The 23,274-nt window shown below is 51.6% G+C and overlaps 1 protein-coding gene across 1 annotated transcript in view; it reads right to left on the reverse strand.

Annotated features, from left to right (window-relative positions):
- Window positions 1–2,387: 2,387 nt before the first annotated feature.
- Window positions 2,388–23,274, reverse strand: part of RAB44 (RAB44, member RAS oncogene family) — a 33,889-nt gene continuing 13,002 nt past the window's right edge. The window contains exons 3-14 of the mRNA XM_036870630.1: window positions 20,419–20,530; window positions 18,539–18,713; window positions 17,135–17,281; window positions 16,379–16,469; window positions 15,877–15,972; window positions 13,691–13,878; window positions 11,630–13,092; window positions 7,882–7,963; window positions 6,750–6,864; window positions 5,577–5,678; window positions 3,969–4,045; window positions 2,388–2,478 (exon numbers count right to left, since the gene is read on the reverse strand). Of these exons, the coding sequence (XP_036726525.1) occupies window positions 2,388–2,478; window positions 3,969–4,045; window positions 5,577–5,678; window positions 6,750–6,864; window positions 7,882–7,963; window positions 11,630–13,092; window positions 13,691–13,878; window positions 15,877–15,972; window positions 16,379–16,469; window positions 17,135–17,281; window positions 18,539–18,713; window positions 20,419–20,530 (2,739 nt within the window). The remainder of the gene's footprint in view (window positions 2,479–3,968; window positions 4,046–5,576; window positions 5,679–6,749; window positions 6,865–7,881; window positions 7,964–11,629; window positions 13,093–13,690; window positions 13,879–15,876; window positions 15,973–16,378; window positions 16,470–17,134; window positions 17,282–18,538; window positions 18,714–20,418; window positions 20,531–23,274) is intronic.

Raw genomic sequence — 23,274 nt, forward strand, 5'->3', positions numbered from 1 at the left:
TCAGTTCCAAAAAGCTCTCTTATCTGACACCCCTGCCCAGGCTCCATCTTATCCCCCTGCCCTCCCCTTCTCACTCCACACCCTGAGACCCATCAACCTAGTCCCACCCTCCATTTCTTAATCAGCCTCAAGCTAAGTTATGACCAGAGCCCCCTTGGCTGACATGCCCTGAGAACTCACCACTTGCCTGGAAGTTCACTCTGAAGTCTACCTTGAGTCCCTCCTGCTGCTCTCCTCACCTGCCTTGTGCTGCTCTGAGGTTCCCGGGCCCTGCTTGGTGACTTGGAGCCCTTTGACACCAGGAAAGTGTAGCGCCCCCTCTGCAGCTGTACTCTGCACAGAAGCTGGATCCAGCCAGAGAAAGCCAGGAGAGGCTTCTGGGCAGGTGTGCAGTCCCTTCTAGCACCCCACCTCCAAGGAACTTGAGCTAGCTGCCTGAGGTGGGATCAGAGCTGAGATGGGAGGGGCAGGCAGAGAGGCCATTTCTATACTGGATCCCCCAAAGAATAAGGGCTCTATCCACTCTACTGGCTCCCCCAGGAATCACACCCTGCCTACCTGCCTCATTAACTCACTGGCCCATAGGACAGAGATGTTGGTGCCTGCCAGATCCCCAGACCCCTGAGAGAGAGCCATTAGCAACAGTAGGACCTGCCCCCCACTCTCAGCCAGGGCCAGGCATCATTTACCCCAGCTCACCTCTCCCTATCTCTCTGTCTGTCTCTGTCTTTCTCTGAGCCTACTACAGCCTAGAACCTGCTCAGAACAGGAGGAGGCTTGTGGGCTGACAGGATCCAGGAAGGGAGAAGACATTGGAGCTAAGAAAGAATCAGTGAGCAGGACCAGTAAGAGAAATGGCTGTATCACAGGAAACATTCTGCATTTACTAGTCTAGAGATTGAATGGGATCCATTTAGGGCATCTGATCTAACCCTCGGGTGGCTTCTGATACCTGAATCTTCCCCACCTCACCTCTTTGCCAAGTGTTACCTGGCTTTGGCTTGTATGCCTTTAGTGACAGAGAGCTCGAAGTCTTTTAGAACTGAGCAGAGGGATAGGGGCCAAGAGCGGAGACTCTGATTAAACTGATTGGAGGTCTCTTTCCTCTATCTCATGCCCTCCTCTTTCTCCTTCATGCTCTCTCTCTGTACCTCTGCCTCCGGAACTGTATTTGCTTGTCTCTGTATGCAACTGAGCTTTCCTCTGATTCAGCTGAGGAAGTCACCAGTACCCGAATGATTACAAAGTACCAAACTCAGCACCCTGCCCACACTGGACCGCAGTACCTGGTGAGCATTATTTTGGTTAACGGTAAGATGAGACAGTCGACATTTACAGCAAACACAGATGACAGGAGATAGTCCAACACCAAGAGGCTGTCTAAGACTCTCAAAGCAAGCTCCCTAAGGGCACTGAAATTCCCAGCCCCAGGCTGTAATGTGCAGCCACCTTTCAGGAGGCAAATGTTGTGCAATTCTGGGAACTCTCACAAAAGCTCCAAAGAGGAACCCTTGAGTAATCTGAATCCAGTTTCCCCTGCTGCTCCCCAGGCTTTACAAGCCACACCCCAGCTGCGCCTCAAGTGTATCCAGAGATTGACACGTCAAGGCAGAGGGCTGCACCAGGGGCCCCATGGCATGGGGGCAGGAGTGGGATCCCCAAATGTGGCCCCTTAGAGGCACATCTTGGGGAAAGAGAGTGGGTTTGGGGCTCAGGGAGACAGGGGGTGATGGAGCATATCAGGGGCCATCAGCACATCGCTCTTCCCCAGGAATCGGATTCTGCTCGAAAGAACCCCATGCTTGCAAACAGATACAGTGAGTGTGACAAGGTTCACCGGCTTTGCCAGGCATGGAACAGTGGGGCTGCTTTAATAAACAGTGTACTTTGCGATTAACAGGCCATATCAATTTGTAATCAGCACCAAAGCAAGCTCTTTGAAAAGTTTCTCTCCCACCCCTCCACATTTGCCCTTATTTCTGACTACATAAGCAACACCCAGTCATTATAGAAGATCTGAAAATACAAATACATATAAGAAGGAAAACACTCTCACACATTTACCCTGTAAATTTTACCACCCAGAGATGTTTTGCCAATATTGTGGTGTATTTTCCTTAAGTCACTTTTCTAGACTCTTCTTTCTTTAAAGAGTTTTAACCCCTCCCCCCCCCCCACCAGCCTTATTACTCAGAAAAGTCCTTTGGAGTACAAAGGGCAGCATTAGTGCAGCCACTCCCCTGGGATCCAAGTCCTGACCCGAGGAGGATTTTCCTGAACTTCCAAGCTGGCTGCCTCCGTCATTGCTGTGTCCAGACAGGTGGGACGGGAGCCGAGGAACAGGAAACCCAGGGAGGTGGCCCGCCTACCCTGGCCAGGCCAGGTGCTCAGGAGCAGCAGCCAGCTCTCTTCGGTGGCCTCTTGGGGGCCACCTCCACCAGTGAGCCCTTCAGGCGGTCTTCTTGCATCTTGAGTGACCTGCGTGAAGATGCCTGGGCATCAGTCCTCTCTCTCACCTCCCAGGGGCAGCAGGGAGGGGCCCAGGAGTGCAGCTGGGGGGCTGCCCACCCCCCGAGCTTCCTCTCTCCCAGCTGCTCTGCCCCTGTCCTGCGTTCCACGTGGCACCAGAAAAATGGGGCCACGGAGACTTCGGCTTCCTGTCTCTTTTCTGGCATTCTCTGTAGCCTCCTGCGTGCCAGGCGCAAGGGACTCTGATTATGACAATGAAGCTATCATGTCCTTGCCTTGAGTAGTGGGAGAGACAGAGAGGGGAAGGGGCGATCAGGACCCAGGAATGGGGAGGCACACAGAGGGACTTCACACCAGGTCCTGGAGGGATTTAGGGAACAAGGAGGCAGAGATGGAGCTGAGACTGAGCGGTGGGCAAGGGTTCACCAGCAGAAAAGAGGGAGAGGTGTGTTCTAGGCAGAGGGCAAAAGCTCAGTGTCAAGAGACAGCTTGCGTGTTGGGGAAGCAAAGCCCCTTCGTTCATTCATTTATTCACAATATATTTACTGTGTGCCTGGCGCTGTCCTAAATCACAGAGCCTAAGGACTAAATGGCCAGAAAGAAGCCTTGGAGGCAGCAAGCAGGGATTCAGGGCTCTGCCGGCCAGGAAGCCACATTCAGGAACTTGGGCTTTTATCCTAAAGCAAAGGGAAGCCACTGAGCAGTTTCCTGTTGGAGGGATCTGGCGTGATCAGGTTTGCAGTTTAGCAAGCTCACTCTAGCTGCTTTGTCAGAGAACGGGCCCAGAGATCATCTGGTCTAATACTCCTCCCACCTCACTTACTTCATTCATTTATTGAACACCTAGTATGTGCCAGGTCCCAGGAGGAGGGGCTGAACAAAACAGGCATGACCCTGCCCTCCAGGAGCTACAGCCTGGTAGGGAAGGCAGGCAGCAAAAAGAAAACAGACAAATGCATGTGCAGCTACAGTTTGTCAAGAGGGGCTTTTTTGTTTTTTTTTCAAGAAGGGCTTTGAAGGACACAAACAGAGAAGGTAATCCAGAATAGCGGTGGGAGGGGGTGTGGTCAGGGAGGGTCCCTCTGAGCGGCTGAAGCTTGTGGGGGGGGGTGGGCGGGGAGATGGCACTGGAGCCAATACAGGCCACTGAGAGGCATTTGGATTTTACTCTAAATGCACTGCATTATTATTACTTTTTTTTTTTTGCCGTACCGCTTGGCTTGTGGGATTTTAGTTCCCCAACCAGGGATCAAACCCAGCCCCTCGGCCACTGCACCAAGGCTCAGAGAGGGGACGGGAGACTTCCCAGAGGTGACGCAGCTAGCAGGCCTGGTAGAATTGGAGTCAGGAGACTCCGTGCAGCGTTCTCTCTCCTTCCCCAGACTTCTGAGCCCTGTGCTTTCACAGGTGCTTCCTCGGAATGGGCCTTCCCCTCCCACATGAGTCAGCTGAAGGCTGTCCAGAAGATTCTGGGTGGGGAGCAGCGGGGCGGCACTCACCGGGCCAGGTTCACCACAGGCTCCAGGATGTTGTGACCCAGGGCAGCGCTGCACTCTCCAAAGGAGACCCCCAGCTCCTGCAGCCAGACAGATAGGGGTACAGGTGCCGTGGGGGAGACCACTGAGAGTCTAGGTGGCAGTGCCCACCACCAAAGACCTGATCATCAGACAGAGTCCCACCCAGTACACCCCCAGGCAACCCCAACAGGTAAGGCAGCCCATCTCCGTCTCCTGTGGCCCATAGTGCCCAGCCTTGGCCCTCTGCCCACTGTCTCTCCACCCTGGCTGGACAAGGTATCAAAGATGCCACCTAGAAAACTCCACAGCATTCAGAGTGACGGTGGGAAGCCTGTGTCCCAACTTGGAGAATTGTCCTTGGGGACATTTTTAAGTCATTAGTTATATGTATTTTTAATTTCAAAAATATTTAATTGGGGGAAATATTTGAAAATGTAGCATAAAAAAGTAGAAATACAAAATATAAAACACTCCTGTTAGTGTTTGAGTATATAGTTCCATTCTGTTGTATATAACCCTTTTATTGGGGGGTGAGCGTGGTGGGCTAAACGTCGTTATACTTTAGGTTAAACCATATGAAAGTGCTGTTTTGATAGACACCAAACAGTCAAATATCAGCAATCTCATATGATTCAACCTAACTTATACCCAGAGATGCAGCTGCTTTTCTGACTTCACATTATATTGTAAGCATTTCCTCCACACCCTTAAATATTTTTTAGAACAGGATTCTTAATGGCAAATGCTAGCCTCTCACATGAAGCTCCACAAATTAACCACCAACTGTTGCCAAAGGTTTGTTCTTATAAATAACACTGTAAAGAATATCCTCATACAAATGTTCAATTATACATAATACACGGGTATCCAGTACATCATTAAGAATTATTATTTCTGACTCTTTCCTTAGGATAAATTGCTAGAGGAGGAATTACTGTGTCAAGGAGATGAGCTACTACTTTTAAGAGGAAAAAGTTCCCACCAACCAGGAGTCACAATGATGACCTCATGATCAGGAGAAATGAGAGAAGAAACAGGAAGGAAATACGATATGGAAATGCCAAGAGGGGTGGTGTCAGAGGTAGGGCAGGGAGCGAGTCTTTGTTCCACCTTTATTATTCTCCAGATTTTCTGGAATGTAGTTCAGTTCTATTCGTAAATAAATAGTATCCACTGTCCCCTGTCTGGTGACAGGGATTTTGATGCAATCTTCCCAGGGAAGATTTTGGGTCTTAAGATAGAATAAATTAGAAGGAATGTTATGTTAATTAGAGACCAGAGATAAAATTAAGATTTGATTGGGAATTTTAAGTGAAGCTTAAAAAGATTTTGACTCTGAAGATATTTTTATGTAGGTCGGGACACTGTGGGGATTTGCTAATTCAACAGTGAGGTTCAATGTCACGCCCACTGTTACCGTCTGGTGTTTAGGTCTTAGGCCCGGGTGGGTGGGAGGCTGTCGGTCTTTGATTGGGCAAGGGCAGGAACGGATCCTTCTCTGTGGTCTCGGCCAGGGTGACCTATTCATTACCCTCAGGGAGGGGTCTGCCCAACCCAGGCTGGGGGAGGGGCTGATGCCCAGGTACTCACCTGGGCCAGTTGCTGCCCAGCGTCGGTGGACACTTGCCGATCCTCCTCACAGTCTGTCTTGTTTCCCAAGAGAAGGATGACCACACTGTCAGACACTGCATCCTGTACACAGAACATGTTCCCTCAGCAACACATGTTGAGCACCTGCTGTGTGCCAGGCCCTGGGTAGATTTGGCCATGCTCTCCAGGAAGCTGACTGTGTGCCACTTCCCTCCACACATGCCCACATTTCCATATCACACCCACTCCACACTCTTCCCACCTCTGACACTTTCCCTTCCATCTGCAGTGAACCTACCCCCCTCTCTGCCTGCAAACATGTCACCCACTTTCCAAGGCCAACCTCAAAGTCACCTCCCCCAGGAAGTCTTCCTAGATTGCTCCTGCCCATGCCCCTCTTTCCTGCCTGTGTTGAACAGCCCAGCATTTGATTACGCAGGCTGCCTTGGCTCATCTCCTAATTGTTTCATGGATAATAATAATAATACCTTCTGTTTACTGTATACCAGGTGCTGTGCTGAAAGCAGTTATATCAGTTAATCCTCACAACTGCTCTATGAGAAAAGTTGGGAAATTGAAGTTCAGAGAGTTGAAGTCACTTGTCCAAGGTCACAAAGTTGGGATGGGATAGCTGGGATACCAACCCAGGTCTTATCAGAACCCAGAACCCAGCTCCCCTCATGTATCACCTTATCCTGCTTCTCTTGCATCTCTTCAACTAGACTAGAAATTTCTAGAGAGAAGACAACATGTCTTTCTTCATACCCCTCTTCTGTGCTAGCACATACTGCAGAACTTCAGCATGTATACATACAGCAAGTAAGTACGTAGGGGAAAGAACTAGAGATGTGTGAACAGAGGAATGATCCCCTAGAGTGGCACTAGACTTGCATTATCCCCAGGTGTTAAGAAGACATCACAGAGCTGTTGTATATAGGAAAAAAATGGTCACAGGATAAAGGAAAGAGTTTGTTTTGGAGGCCGTACTATGTGGTTGTAGTTTCTTTGTACTACTATGTTCCCAGCCCATCCAGCCACATACCCTCAGTAGATTATGTCACCCATATGTCTGCTGTGTCATTTGTAATCCTGGGAGAAAAGAGGGAGTGGGAAGGATACAAGTTCCCTCTTGACTCCACACACGGGGGCCAACCCCAGCAGTCATCGGCTCACCTGGAGATAGTCCAGCCAGTAGCGCACATGGGCAAAGCTCTCCTGGGAGGTGACGTCGTACATGAGCACCACTCCATCAGCCTTGCGGAGCAGCTGCCGCGTCACGCTGTGGTACCTGCCCAGAGAGTCCGCATCAGGCCATGCCAGGCGGCCTGACCCCAAGCCCTGACCTCTCTAGGCCTCAGCCACTCCATCTGCTTCCAATTGCTTCCCAAAGAGAGCGTGCATGTATTTTCCTTCTTACAGTGTGCTTATTGTTGAATAGGTAACAGTCTTCATGGCTCAAATTTCAGAAGGTACCAAAGGGCACCCCGTGAAAAGTCTCTCCCAGCCAACCCCACCCTCATCCTGCAGCCACCCCCAGAGGCAGCCAGAGTTACCCATTTCTTAAATAGTTTCCCAGAGGTATTTTATATCTATACTGATACATAAATGTATATGTACACACACACACATATACCCATATACACACTGTTTAAACAAATACGGTGTAAAACACTGTACCTATTAATATTCAGTATTCTGTACTTTGTTTTATCCACATTATAAAATGTCTTGAAGATATTTCCCTATTGGTACATAAAGAGGGTCCTCCATCTTTTGTGTGGCTTCATAATATTCTATTGTGTGGAGAGACTCTAATATATTTAACTGGTCCATTACTGATGGTGTTTAGGTTGTTTCCAATGTTTCATAATATAAAGAGTGTTGCTATGAACAGTCTTGGTCCCTTTGATATTACAGGCATGTATGAGTTTATCAATAGAATGAATTTCTAGAAGTAGAACTTCTGGGTCACAGAAGATGTGCCTTTTCAGTTTTGATCACTACGGCTTAACCAGAAAGTGGAAAGCCAGCGTTTTCAGAAGGACAGGCGATTGGGTGGCTGTCCCCTGTTGGGACGGCCATCACAGGTGCCCCGCCATGCTGAGGGGAACTCTGGGTCTGCTGTCCTGTCTCCTGCACGGGGACTGGACTCATCTCTCCATCCCTGACCTCCTGAATCATCAGGGGTAGAAGCTGCATTTGCACTTGGTTGCCTCTTAGCCCATGTTGGACTCCTCAGGGTCAGGGCTGCCCTCCACTCCTCTGCAGTCCAGGCTCAGCCACTAATGCCGACAATGCCCGTTACCTCTCCTGGCCAGCTGTGTCCCAGAGCTGCAGCACAAAGCACTTGTTGTCCACCAGCAGGTTTGTGACCCGAAAATCCACTCCTAGGACACACAGAGGAGAGTCAAGCTTACTTTCAAGTTACCATCCCGGACTTGCAGCTGAGACCTGCCTGAATACATACCTGTCCCCAGTACCAGCCAGGGTGGGATGGGAACCTCCAGCTGCTGGGTTTCCCTTTTGCTCTCCAAATCCCATCCATACTTGAGGGCCCACATCCTCCAAGAAGCCTTCCCTGACTACGCAGCTCCCACTGCACTGCCGCCCTGAGAGTTGGCCAGCGTGAGGCACCTTGCATTGTTTTTACCTCTACAAAAAAAAAAATCTGTCTTCTCAACTGCACGGCAGTGTTTATTCCTCAGGCTACTCAGGAAGATCAGTTTTGTTAATTTATTTTTTATAATACTTCTTGTTTCATTCCTAATTATTGCATGCATCTTCCCCCTTTACCCAGACAGCAGCCTAGGAGGGTGGAAGGAATGTTGGCTTCAAGGATGACCAGTTGGGCCGTGAGTTGTCCACCTTCTGCTGCTATGCGGGCTGTGTGACCTCAGGCAAGTCACTTCACCTCTCTGAGCCTTCCTTCCTCATCTGCAAGGTGGCAATTTAAAAACACCCACATCACTGGGTGGTTGGGAGGATTAAATGACTTATGTCCAAGGTTCAGCCTAATTTCTAGGGGGTGCTTAGGAGGTGGTAATTTTTATTATCACTATGAATTCTCATCTCCCTGAGCCCCAACTCCTCAAATTTCACAGACCCACCCTTCCCTGTGTCATGGTTCTAGACACCTCCTATGCCTGGAAATATGGAAGTAATAGTGAAGTCCCAGGGAGGTTTGGAATCTTTGGGGAGCACCTTCCAGCCAACCTCTACTTCCCAGGGACACCAGGCGGGGTGGGGCTGATAGAGAGGGGCTGCTTTATCCATGCTGAGCCCACTGCAGGGCCCAGACCAGCTCAGGAAAGGGGCATCTCCTCATATTATCCCTGAGCTGGTAAGACCTTCCTCAAGGTCTAGGTCTCTCATGACAGCCCCCAGAAGCACCTGCTGCTGTCCCTGGTGGTGACTGAAGCCACAGACCACCCCCCACACCCATGCTCTCCACAGGAAGCTGGCAGAAGTGGCAGCTGGGAGTCCTGACCTCAGCAAAATGCTGAAGCAAAAGTCTGTCTGTAGCATCCACTTCTCTTTTTTTTGGCCGCACCATGTGGCATACGGGATGCGGGATCTTAGTTCCCGACTAGGGATCGAACCCGTGTCCCCTGCAGTGAAAGCGCAGAGTCTTAACCACTGGATCGCCAGGGAAGTCCCTCCGTTTCTCTTTACTGCCCTCTTTCCTCAAGGTCTAAGGAAGCCCAGGGTCTGCAGAAACTTCTGAGGTTATCCAGTCCCACCCCCCGAGATGATATCCAGCCTCTGCTTAAATACCCACTGTGTGATCTACTGAACAACCCTAACCCTAACTAAACCCTTGCATTTAGTAACTTAACTCCCACTTTCCACCTCCCTGCCCATCACCCTCCTCAATCCACCCATGTAACCCCACACCCTCCCCCAAACATGTTACAACTTAACCACATAAACTGTTAGAAATATAATGTTTTCAGCTTCCCAAGTAATCTGCTATTTTACATGAACAACCCCAGGGAGAGGGCAAGGCTGAACCCATAAGAGGGTAAAACTTCTGGAGTGGAGGCGCATGCTTTGAAGGCAGGTGGACCCGGGTTTGAACTTTGGGGCCCAGGTAGGGCAAGAAATTTAACTGGGTATTCAATTCTCTGTTCTCCTCATCTGTAAAATGGGGGTAGATACGGAGAAGCCTCAAAAAAATGCACAATCAGCTATAATTTGATTGGCTCTGGCTCTGGTCCTCCACCAGCCCTGTTCTCAAATGGAGGCAGGTGAGAAAGGGGGGTGGGAATGGAGCAGGGTGATGCTGAGTGGGGAAATGTTTATGGCTGAGGAAGCAGGAATCGTCCCCAGTGATAGTTAAACCAGATGGATGACAGCCACCAAGGGCACCAAACCACAGCTAGCAGTGGGACAGATTTGGATCACGCACCTGGATCTCCGGTCCTCCCAGCTGGCTAGCAGTGCATGCAGAGTTGCCTTGTCTTTTTACAGTTATGCAATCTGTATTTTTCTCTACTGAATTTTGTGGAAACTTCTTACCACATAATAATGGGAGAGGCTCAATCACAGGGAGGGCTGATGTAAGGAATAAGGCATGTATGCCTGGTGCATTGTAGGTGGTCAGTAACCAGTAGCTTAGGTGATTAAGGATGGTGGCCTTGCAGACCCTGTGACCCTGTTCAACATCAGACCAGGCCTCCTATGGGTCCCCTTTTCCTGACAACACTGCATTTTTTTTAAAAAAGTATTTGTTTATTTATTTATTTATGGCTGTGTTGGGTCTTCGTTTCTGTGCGAGGGCTTTCTCTAGTTGTGGCAAGCGGGGGCCACTCTTCATCGCGGTGCGCGGGCCTCTCACTATCGCGGCCTCTCTTGTTGCGGAGCACAGGCTCCAGACGCGCAGGCTCAGTAATTGTGGCTCACGGGCCCAGTTGCTCCACGGCATGTGGGATCTTCCCAGACCAGGGCTCGAACCCGGGTCCCCTGCATTGGTAGGCAGATTCTCAACCACTGCGCCACCAGGGAAGCCCAACGCTGCATTTTTAACTATCTCCCCAGGTGAGGATCCTCAGGCAGAGAAAGTTTCAAGAACTTGTCCTGGGGGGCCTCTCTTACATAACGTTTGAGAACTTTATCCACTGGTCTAGCACTGATCCCCATCAGCACGCACCCTGATGGACACAAAGACATGAATCCTTCCAACTTTGCCCCTAAGCTGGCTGTTCCCACGAGCTCTTTTCTGTGGCTCTATGCAATGTTCAAGTGGCCACATATCCCAATATTTTTAAAGAGAGGAGGCTTTGTGCTATGGGACATTTCATTTGCAAAAGCCACTGAATTAGACATTATCAGAAGTTTACTTATAATAATAACCATAAAAATAACTAATATTGAGCACTTAATACATGCCAGATATTATTCCGAGAACTTGATATGTATTAACTGAACTAATTCTCACAGCCCCTCGATGAGGTCAGCACTACCGTTGATCCCATTATGCTCAGAGGGGTTACATAATTTGTTCAAGTTCATACCACTAGTAAGAGGCAGAGCTGGATTTTGAACTCAGGCACCTGTGTTCCTAACTTACCCCACTCTACAAACACATTCTGCGTAAAATATTCAACTTGCCAAAGGCCACTTCCTGCCAGAGTCTGGCTGACTGGCCTAGGGTTGGTCCTGAGCAAATTCAAGCAGCAGGGACCCTGTGCCTGCAAATTCAAGCAGCAGGGACCCTGTGCCTGCGGTGGCCTGCCCAGGGGCCACATGGGTGGAGACCTGCTTGTTTTCACCATCAGCCAGTGCTGGCAGCTAAATTGCAGGGTGCTTTATTGATGTGGTACATTATTAGCTAATCAGATCAATGCAGAAAAAGCAAATTACCTGTAATTAGAGATGATTAGTAAAATAGCCAGATTATGCCCATATAAAATAATGTCTAATGCAGGGCCTGTGGTGAGGGCAGAACCTACAGCTTCCTCAGGGATGGCTTGCTCTGGGCCTGCTCCAGCTCTTCAGCCTGGTCCCCCGGGTCTCCCCTCCCTCCCCTGCCGCCCTCCCCAGGTGGCCCTTACCCACAGTAGCTGTCAGCCCAGTGGCGAAGGTGTTCTGGTGCAGCAGGTGCAGGAAGGATGTTTTGCCCACATTCGAGTCTCCCAGGAAGATGACGTGGAAGGCGTAATCAGGATTGGCCAAAGACTCACTGGCCGTGCGGTCCCGTGGGGATGGGGTCAGCCCAATGCCTCCGGAGTCCATTCCTGGATCTTCAGGCCTGTTTTCTGCCCTTGGCTCCCTGGATTGAGGGGGCCCTGGTTCTTCTTCTGCATGAGTGGTTGTAGGTTGGGGCCTGGGCTGGGCTTCCAGCTCAGCCCTGGTGGGGAGGGTTTGTGTGGGCTCCTGGGGCCCTGCTGCATCCCCAGGCTGAGCCCCTGTTGGGGGAGAGCCCCTTGAAGGTGATGGTTTTTCAGGAGCTGGGGCTTGTGCCTCAGCCTGAGCCTGTGCTGTGTCAGGTGGGAGAGGAGCAGGTGGGGAATCGTGCTGGGGGAGTTCCGAGTGCCCAGTTTTCAGGCCATGAGCCTCAACGGACAGCTCTGACCTGAAATCCTGCCCTCCTTGGTCCCCTGCTTTCCTTTCGTCAGCCCTGGGCTCCTCTTCCAGACTCTGGTGGGGTAGGGCAGGCAGCCCTTCAGGCCCAAGGACCTGGCTGTGAACTTCCTGTAGTCCCCCAGGACGGCCCTCCTGTGCATCTGGGCTCAGCTTGCCCTGCTCCAATCCCTCTGTGGGAGCCTGACCCACAGGCTCCAGGCCCTGGGAGGGCTCATCCATCCCTGCTGTGAGGGCTCCAGCTCCTGAGGACCCCATCCCTGACTCAGAGCCAGTGGCATGGGGGTCCTGAGGGAGGGCCTCTCTCTGCCTGGGTGGCTTGGCTGGGACAGGCCCAGGCCCGGGGCCCTCATCATCTGGGTATGAGGCCTGGAACTGTTCACTGGGCCCAGCTGGGGCCTGGGGAGGGGGAGAGGTCACATGAGGAGGGGCCCCATCCTCCAAAGGAATGAGCACTTTGAGCGCAGCTGCCACCAGGCCCCCTGACTCCCCGGCTGGAGCCCCTGGAAGCCCCCAGCGGAAGTGGACCCCAGGGCTAGGCCCTGACTCCTCCTTAGGTTCCAGGCTGGGGGGCTCTCCAGTCTGCTCTGGGCTGATGTCCTGCCCCTCTGGGTCCACTCCTTTCTCTTCCTTGGTCCAGGAAGGCACCCCAGGGGTGCTTCCTGGGGACCCATCTGGATCTGAAGGTGGCTCCTGACCAAAGAGAAAAGCACGCGGCTCCGACGTGGAGATCTGCCTGACGGCTCGGGGTGTCTGGGGGCCTGAGGAGGCTCTCGGAGCTGGGGGTGGGCTCCTGGAGAGCTGCAGGGCACTGTGGCGGGTGCCGCTGAAGCTGCTGCAGAGCTGGTCCCAGTCATCACTGTCCCCAGTCAGTCCGGGCAGGGGAGCCTCCTCAGAGGAGACTGAGGCCTTCTCCTCACCTGCTCTGGGGACACTAGAAAGGGTGTGGGAAGCTAAGGTCAGGGGAGGGGCGGGTAGAGGTCACACCAACCCTGTCGGCATCCATCACCACTGGGTGTGCACCTCACCGCTAGCCCTTCCTCCCAGTCTTCCCTTTGGCAGCGCTTCTGTCCCGGCACACACTCCCTACCCTTCCCCACCTCCAATCCTGCTCATCCTTCCAGGCCTATATGGAGCCTCACCTCCTCCAGGAAGCCCTCCCTACCATTCTGGCCCATCCCACTCCTCTGACCTGTAACGAGTAGAGTGGGTGCTGTACCCGCCAAGGATCCAGCACTGCACTAGCCTGTGTGTGTGTGTGTGTGTGTGTGTGTGTGTGTGTGTGTGTGAGAGTGAATCCCAGTTGTGTGACTCATATGTCACATGTGTCTGGGCACATGACTTTCCCCTGTCTGTCTCCTTGTCTGAGAAATGGGCATGATAATCCCAGCCTGGCAGGGTTGTTGAGAGGTTTAAGGAGGGAGTCTGTGTGCTCTGGGCACTGAGCAGAGCCTCGGAGAACTCAGAGCCACCCTCCCCTCTTCCAGGAAGCCCCTGGTCTCCAGCCCAGCCCAGGGGTGGCAGCTACTTGCCTCGGTTCCTCCTCCATCTGCCAGGACACATGGCCCTTGGTGGTGTTGAGGTGTCCCCTGGTCACCTGCAGCTGCCCCCGCACCTCTTCCAGCCTCCCAGCCAGGTCACGCTGGGCCTCCCGAAGCTGCTGGTTCTCCGAGCTGGCCTCCTGGTGTGTGCTGCTGAGGCGGTGGAGCTGGTCCTCCAGCTGCAGGAGGTGGAGGGTGAGGAGGAGGGAAGCCCAGGTGCCCTTCAGGGGAACAGAGAGCCTCCCAAGGCCGCTGTGGGGCACAGACTCCAGGCTCCTGGAGACCCAGCTTAAAACATAGGATAGGGGCAGGTGGGGGCGGTTGTTACCCCCTCACTGGCCTAATTAGCTCCATTACCTCCCACCCGGGAGAGACATTGGAATTTTGGGGATGGGGAAGAGAGAGGGAACTGTTTAAGAAACACAAACTGCCAGCACCACAAGGGCCTGAAGCATACATGGGATCACACCCTCCTCTGCTCAACGCTCTGCAATGGCTGCTCATCTCTGAGCGCATCTGGTCTGCAAGGAGCTCCTGATCCAACAGCAGGTCACAAGACTGGGAGATGGAGAGCTTCTTGACCATACCGAACGGAAGGCAAAGTCCTCACAATAGCCTCCAAGGCCCTGAACAGTCTCCCCCTCAACCCCACCTCTGTTACATCTCTGACGTCCTCTCCCACTACCACCCCCCAACCTGCTCCCGCAGTCTGTTCCAGCCCACAGGTCTCTTTGCTGGTCCTTGGACATTCACAGCACATCATACCCGCCTCAGGGCCTTTGCACTTGCTATTCCCTCTGCCTGGACTGCTCTTCCCCCAGATAACACATGGTCCACTCCTAACCTCCTTCAGGTCTTTCCTCCAAAGTCATCATCTTAGTGAGGCCTTCCTTGACTCCCCTATCAAAACCCTTCTGTCCCCCTGCCCTGCTTTACTTTATTCTCCTTAACACTTTCACTCTCTAATATGTTATAGATTTTACTTGCTTATTTAGTTTATCATCTCTCTCTCTGACTAGACAATAACTCCACGGACAGGAGTTAGTTGTGTCTATTATGTTCCTCAGAACCTAGAACAGTGCCTGGCACATAGTGGGTGCACCATAAATAGTTGTTGGGTGAAGGAATGAATAGCCTTGCGGGGAGAGGCTTCACACCCACAGGGGACAGGACAAAATGGTCCCATGTGGAAAGTCTAACCTCTTCCCTTGGTAGAAGGGGCCCGCCTCAGTTTCCAAGGAGCAGCTACTGCAGAGGCACCTGGGAAATCAACCCATGTCAGGAGGGTGAGACCAGGTAGCAGGACCAGCCAAGGCAACAGTGGGGAAGACTCTGGGAACCTGGTCCAGTGCTGAAGGAATGCAGGTTGTCCTGGTTACAACAGATGGTGGTTTTACTAAGGTCAGTGGTCTGGAAGTTGAGGAGGGAAGAGACAATGGGGCAGGGTCTCAGACCCAAAGGCTTAGCACAATGCCAACTGGAAGTGACTATAGGTTACGAGACCTGAGGTGTTGGGGTAGCAGGTATTCTGACCAGGAAGCTAGGTCAGGTTCAGCGACAGTAACAACTGTGATATGTAAAGCACCTACTACCAGCCAGGCACCGTCTTAGGCCCTCAAATATAGTATCTCTAATAATCACAGCAGCCTTCTAAGGCAAAAGTTCTGATCTCCATTTCTCTGGTAAGGAAACCAGGGGTCAGAGAGGTTAAAAACCTGCCCAAGGTGACTCAGCTGACAATGGAGATGAAAGTTGAACACCATCCTATCACCAAGCTTCTCCAACGCTGAGACTTTGTGTTTGCCCAGTGCTTTCCTGTTTCAAAATGCTTTCCCATTTATTACCTCATTTGACACAACTAGCTGGGGAGATGCAGTAGATGTGGCTATTCCCATTTTACAAATGGAGACACTAAGGCCAAGACAAGCAAAATTATTTCCTCAGATTTGCATGGTTTTTAATTGGAACAGCAGGAATTTGAACTTGGACCTTCTGACTCATGTCCCAGTACTTCCACTGCACTACCCGGCCTCATCTCAGAAAAAGGCCAGAGACATCGCTTTCCTAGGGGCCAGCTCTGATGCAGGAGCCCAGCGAGCCCAGGGAACCCTCAGGAGATGGGTGTCAGGGTCTGTGAATCCTCAGAAATTGGGCTCCCGGGGAAACCCGTCACTCACCTCCTTCTGGCCCTCAGTCAGGCGCTGCACCGCACGTTCCTTGGCCTCCAGGACCTCCTGCATCTGGGAGCTGAGGGCCAGGCCCCGGGAGTCGCTCTGGGGAGCAGAAAGGTCTCAGCCCCTGTATTGTCGAATCTAAGACCCAGCTGGACTGGGCTGGCCCTCCCCACACTTCACCTCCACCCAGGCCTAGGGTGCAGGGTCCAGGATGTCTCAACAAGGAGGGGTCTCGGACAGCTGCCCTGGCTCAGGCAATAGGAGACAGAAACCCAGAGAGCAGAAGGAGTGGCTCCGGGAGACACGCGAGACCTGGCAGAGGTGAGCAGGGGGCCCAGGCTCAGCACTCCCCACCCCGCCTCTCTGAGGAATACGAGCTCAGGGATGTGAGAAGATCTACTCCCAGCAGCTTCCTGCTGCCCACACTGGCCAGTGGCCGGCCTGCTGCTTGGCCAGCAGGGGAGTTCAGGGAGGGAGGAGAGGTTGGCTGTCGCGGAGAGCCTACCTCAGCCTGCAGCTGCTGCTTCTCCTGCCGGATTTGCTGCTCCATCTCCTCGTAGAGCTGCTGGACCGCGCGATGGTGGTCAGAGTCCCGCCTGGAAGGGGTGGGGGGCGGGGCCAGGCAGCCCATCAGCACCCTGGGATCTTGCTGCTGGCAGAGGTGGTCTGGGCCTGGGTTTGCCGTCTATGCTGCTGTCCACCTCACTCTGCCAGCGGTCACTGACCCCTGTCGCCCTGAGAACAGTCACCCCAGTAACAGCTCCTGACATATATGCCCTTGATATAGATCATCGGATCCCATCATGCCGACTCCCATAACCATCATCAAGATGTTGGTTCCTGTGGCCCTGTCTCATAGTCCCCAAAGCCCCATCACTCTGTCCCCACTTCCCGCTGTTGCTGTCCTCCTACCCCCATAACTCAGACTCCCTGGCAAGGCTGTGCCCATGCCAACCCCAGGATCACCACATGCATTGTAATCTATGTGAGTGCTGCCCTGGAGTTAGGTGCCACAGTGGCCCTGCACCAAGACACACTGACCTTTCCCTCTTTGGCTGAAGGCCTAACTCTGTCCTCCCCAGTAGGTCCCCTTAGTCACCCCTTCTTCCAGTTCAGCTCTGCCCGTCCAGCTCCCAGGCCCTGCAGTGGACACCTGGCCTCCATTCTTTGGAGCTGAGAGAATTCAATTAAGATTCAACTAAAATGTAACGAGCACCCACTGTGTGCCAACACCGGGCAAGGCACCCTGGCCCCAACTCACTTCCTCAGGGTCAGCTCCAGAACCTCCTTGTCGGTCCGTGCTTCCTGCAGGCGACTGTTCATCTTGGCCAGAAAGCCCTCCAGGTTGCCTGCCAGCTGGGGCTCCTCCTGCTGCAGCTTCCTCCATAGCTGCCAGATTTCCGCCTGCCTGGAGGGGAGGATAGCCAGAGATTAGACACGAGGTGGACCAGGAGGCAGGGGGAGCCCCACTCCTCGTTTTAACGGCAACGCTCCAAGAGACTTGGGCACCTGGGCCACGAAAATCTATTTACACCCTACAAGGTGAAGCTCAAATGCCACCTCCCCAGGAACCTTTCCCAGTTGTGCCCTTTCCCTTCGTGAATCCCCACAACACTTTGTCTCTCTATGGTTTGGTGATTAATTGTGGGGTGGGGGAACTTGTGAGTCCGATGGCCCAGGGCTTCCATCTGTCTTCTTTCTTCTCCCACTCTAGCTGTGTGACCTTTAGCAAGTCCCATGCCCTCTCTGAACTTATTTGTAAAATGGCCACTGGAGAATGAGACACACCCAGTGAAAGCACCGGCTTGGGGTCTGGCACCCAGTTGGCACTCAATAAATGCTGCTTTCACATGGATTTAACTAGGTCATGAAGACAGATGCCTGAGGGCTGAGCCCAGGCCAAAGCTGCCAAGTGGGTAAATCACTCCCCACCACACCTGTCCCGCCAGGCTGCACCCCAATCCCACCCTGCCTGCCCCACAACAGCTGCCCCACCCTCTGAGAGCTTGTCCTCACAGAGACCTGCGGGGTGGGAGAAACTGGGAGAACCTGGGCAGACAGGTGAGGGCGATTCCCTTGTTGGTTCTAACAGACCCAGTGGGACCTGGGGGGTGTGAGAGGGGCATTTCTAGGCAGGAGCCCCTTCTCTAAGCATGAGTGAATGCCAAAAGCCCAGAGCCTGAGGCAGTCTCCAAGCTCTCCTGTCTCCAGTCCTGCCCAACTCAAAGCATCACCATGCCTGAAAAGCATCCCCCATCATACCCCTGGGGGACCCTCTTTTTGGCACCCTTGGGGAGCTTTGCATTTTTAAGAATTGAGTCCCCTTAGGGAGCTGACCCTTCAACTCGTTAATCCTTCTGAGGAGTGACCATGTAGGGCAGGACAGGGAGGGAGAGGTTGAGTGGGATGGACTCCTAGTGGGTAGGCTTTCTCCACACGTGGCTTCATTTAATCCCACAGCAGCTCTTATGCTCACTCTGTGGCCGGGGAAACAGAGGTCGGAGGTTAGGCTACTTGCCCGCAGTCGCACAGCTAACAAGTGGCTAAACCAGGATTTCTGCCCAGCTCTACCTGGTGGCTCCCACTCGACCTTGTGTCCAGGAGAGTCCTCACCCCCACTGACCAGCAGTGGCTCTCCCTGCACCCACAACCATGCTGGCCTTACTCGGGAAGTGAGTGGCTGGCTGCCGGTTGCTCCATGAAGGCAAAGAACGCCTCCTTCTCCTCAGTGTCGGCCTCCTCCTGCACTGGGAAGCTGGTGGCTACAGATCCTCGCTTGGAGGACTGTGGCCTCCTTCTGTGGAGCCTGTGGGTGCTCGGGCTGGAGCCAAAGATGTTCTCTGTGAGACAGAGGGGTGCAGAAGGGAGCAGAGTGAGGTTCAGCTCAATCCCTTGACCTCCCACCTTGCCTTGCTCCAGTCACTGGGGAAATCATTATATCTGTGTCAGTCACATTTTACTGGGCCAGGGTCATACATTCCTCACATCAACCTTTGGCGTCTACTCAAGGTAGACACTGTGTCCCTTTTACAGATGAACATCTGAGGTCCAGAGAGGCCAAAAGACTTGCTGGAAGTCACACAGCAGCTCCACGGTGGCCAACACAGTCTTTTCACTCAGTCAAGGGATATTTATTGAGCATCTACTATGTGCTAGGGACAAAATTGGCCAAAATCCCTGCCCTGGTGGAGCTGACAGTCTATGAATGCTGAAAAGGACACTTTTTTTTTTTTTTTTTTAAAGTAGATTTGCCAAGTGAGCTAAAGGAATGAACAGGGTAATTTCCACTGAGAGACTAGACAGAGTCTACTTTAGAGGGGGTGGTTAGGAGTGTCCTGAGGAAGTGACACTGGAACTGAGATGTGACTAACAAGAAGGAACAAGCGATGTGGATTTCTAGGGAAGCATATTCCAGGCTGAGAGAACAGCACATGCGAAGGCCCTGAGGTAAGAGCCAGGTTGGCATGCTGGAGGAGGCGAGTGGTATTGAATGAGCCCAAGAGGTTGGAAGGGTCTGGATGGTGCTGGCCTGTAGGTCCTGGGAAGGGGGTTGAATTTTGTTCCATAGACCTTGGGAAGTCCCCAGTATAGTGGGCACAATGGACACAGATGTGAAGATGGCCTTTTGGGGCTACATGGACAAAATGTTCCCTCTGTCCCACTCCCGATTCCAGACCCTCATTTCCCCTCCCTACTCCCAGCTTCTCAATCACCAGAACTGGAGCAACCACCTCCAGGGGCAGCCCCAACCTATAAATGCAGATTCCTGGCCTCCCTTCCTGTTGTTCCCCAAACTCTTGGACACTCAGCAGACTGGAGAACTCCAGATGGCTTTGCAGACATTAAAAGCTGAACAGTGCTTTTCAGGATCTCTGCAAGGACACCACTCCTTCCATTCCCTGGGCCAGAAGGTCTTCCCCCATCAAGCTCAGCAGGAATATTGTGCATCTCCGGCTTTGGTGTCTTTAGGTCCTTCTGGGAATGTCTTGAGAAGCCGGTGTTGGAGTAACCTTGGCCAGTGAGGGCTAAGGAAGGGCTTGGGAAGCCCCCACCCACTAAACATCACCCTCTGCTGCTCCCTGGGGCCTCGATTTCCTTTAACCAAAGCCAGAATGTGACCTTCTTCAGGCAGAAACAAGGCCTGCGGTCTCAAGAACAGGTGGTGCTTAACCTCTTGCTCAAGGGAAACCTTTTACTGGGGAGAAGACAAGGGAGGCATCAGAAAGCAAGCTTGGAGGCCTCTCTGGAGGAGGGGGATGCTCAGGGGAGCCACCAGCCAATAAACTGCTCTCTCTGGTGGAAAGGAAGTCAAGTCTCCTGGGCGAGAGTCTTCAGGCTCAGCTCTGCCTCGAACCAACTGCCTTCCCACTCAGGCTTAGTGTTCTCATCTCCACAGAAATCTGTATCATCATCCATGCTCAGAACTGCCCTTGGGCATGTTATGAAGGTCCTGTGATTGGTAGGGAGTCCTGGGGTCTTTCCTGTCTGCCCAGCCTTGCCTCATGCTGGGCACACTCCCCAGAGGCCCCCCCAGGACAGACATACTGAGCCCAGAGCTGAATTCTTCAAGGGAGAGGCGTCCCTTCCGCTCCACATCCACCCAGTCAAAGATCATCCCCGGCTCCTCCTTGCTGCCCAGGAAGCTGAACGTGGCCACCTGCAAGGAAGAGGTAAGTTGGGCGCTGTTCCCACTGGGGAGGGCTCTGGGCCACCCTCAGAAAAGGAGAAGGTGTTTGTCTTCAGCCATCCCCACCTCCCCTCTCCCCAGTTTTGGAGTCCCACCGCCAACCTGACCTCAAGGCCGACCCTTGAGGCTCTTGGACCCTATCCAAGGCCACCCTCTCAGCAGTGCCTTGAACTTTGTCCACACCTTTTCCCTTCCTCCATCCAACATCAAAACCTACCTGTTCTGAGTCTCATCCCTTTAGGACTCTAATAAAGGACAGTAGCCAATCCTCCCCAGAATGTGTTTATCAGTCTTCAAAAATTATCTAAGGGGACTTCCCTGGTGGCGCAGTGGTTAAGAATCTGCCTGCCAATGCAGGGGACACGGGTTCGAGCCCTGGTCTGGGAGGATCCCACATGCCGCGGAGCAGTTAAGCCCGCGAGCCACAACTACTGAGCCTGCGCTCTAGAGTCCGTGCTCCTCAGCAAGAGAAGCCACCGCAATGAGAAGCCCATGCATCGCAACGAAGAGTAGCCCCGCTCGCTGCAACCAGAGAAAGTCTGCGCGCAGCAACGAAGACCCAACGCAGCCAAAAATAAGTAAATAAATAAATAAGAAAACAGAATAAGGAAAAAAAATTATCTAAAACTATTCAATGATGCAGTATAACAGACTATGTTCTGAATTAAAATATTAATATCTAGTTTAAAATTTTAATTAGAACTTGGAGGACTTCCCTGGTGGTACAGTGGTTAGGAATCCGCCTGCCAATGCAGGGGACACGGGTTTGAGCCCTGGTCCAGGAGGATCCCACACGCCGCGGAACAACTAAGCCCATGCGCCACAACTACTGAGCCTGCGCCCTAGAGCCCATGAGCCACAACTACTGAGCCCACGTGCCACAACTACTGAAGCCCATGCGCCTAGAGCCCGTGCTCCACAACAAGAGAAGCCACCGCAGTGAGAAGCCCGCGCACCGCAATGAAGAGTAGCCCCCGCTCGCTGCAACTAGAGAAAGCCCGCACACAGCAACGAAGACCCAATGCAGCCAAGAATAAAATAAATAAATAAATAAATTTATTTTTTAAAAAAAAACTTGGAATTGCTTGTTCATGTTAAATATAGAATGAATCCTAGATTTTTTTTTATTACATATGGGTTAGGATTAGGCTCAGATGTATTCAGCAAAAACAAACTAACAAACAATAACAGAAAAACTCAAATAGCTGAGGCTTAAATAATAAAGCTGAGATAAGTATCTGAAGTATTCGGGCCAGGGCTGCTGTGGCAGCTCCACTATGTCTGCAGGGCCTCAGGCTTCAAGCTCGAGGCTTAACTGTCCCTCAGTGCCACCCTCCACATGAAGGTGAAAGAAGCCTCCGGAACTCAGAAATCTCTATTCCAGACAACAGGATGGAAGAAGCAAGAAATAAAGGTGTCCTCCTTTCCTCATATGAAAATAATTCCATCCCACCTTTCCCAGATGCATATATTTTACATAGCTGCAATATTATGATGTATATAATGCTGTACCTTTTTCTTATCCATAATTTCTTCACATCCATAACTCTCATTGAAATTGCTCCTTCATACTCTTGAATGGGTGTTCCAAAATTACTTAACTTTTCCCCTATTCTTGGACATTTTTTGGCTCTGTTTTCACTTCTATAAATAAAATGCAATGAATACCGAAAAGAAAATTATCTAAAACTTGAAAATAGGTACAAAGAGTGGACAGCACATCCTTTCAGTATTCTACAGGGGGGTCAAGGCCACCCAAGCATCTTCTAGATTCTGTGAATGTACTTAATTCAACACATGGTACTGATTAGGGGTCCCAGACTAAATGAAGTCACATGTTAACTTGTAGATTTTGTCCAGGAGAGATGTAAATAACTTTTGTCTGACAGAACAGATAACCCCAAAGATTTATGGCCTGTTGTACATTAACCAGCTTTAAAAAAAATCTATCTCAGCAATCCGATTCTAACATTTCTTTGTTAAATTGTCCAGCTTTTAAAGTGTTCTTTCAACCATTCATAACATCTCTCATTAATAAATGAGTTAAATAAAACCTCTGGTATAGACTCATTTTATTTTTGTCTAAGGGTCATGATTTTACCTTTTTGGAAATTCTACTTTGACAGTTTTGGAGGTTCATGGAGATGCCCCAGTGGACTCAGCTGTCAGAACCCAGTAAACTGCATTGCTGGAAAAAGAGCCCCAGATGGACTCTGGGAACCCAGGAACTTTTTTTCTTGGCTCTTGAAGGGAATCCCAAGTGTGGCAGAACTTTAAGTTTGCTGACTGTTTCTCTAGTTTTTACGTTTTTGTTTTTACTGATTTTCTGCTTCTGGTTTTGGTGGTAGCCATGATGGGGAATTCCGTTTTATGGACTGACCATTTGGAGATCTCCATGGGATACATGAAGGAGACCTAGTGTCTGTTGGTTGAGAGACAACAGAAAATCTGGTTTGCTAATCCTTTGTTGTTGGTGGTGGTGTGTTTGTTTTTCTAGGTGTGACCTCAAATCGGTAAGAATTTTGTGCCCGCTGGGGAGGAGAACAGCTCTTTGAAATCTGAACTGGAGAGTTTTTGTTTCTGTGTTTACTTTTGACCTGTGGCTAGGGTTGGAGAAAAGAAGCCCTGTCTGTGTGTCTACATGTCTGTAATTCAGAACGGCCCTTAACTCTCATTGTGAGTGTGAATATTTTTCTGTATCTGGGTATTAATGA

Source organism: Balaenoptera musculus, chromosome 11, assembly GCF_009873245.2.
Source record: "Balaenoptera musculus isolate JJ_BM4_2016_0621 chromosome 11, mBalMus1.pri.v3, whole genome shotgun sequence".
NCBI classification, from domain to species: domain Eukaryota; kingdom Metazoa; phylum Chordata; class Mammalia; order Artiodactyla; family Balaenopteridae; genus Balaenoptera; species Balaenoptera musculus.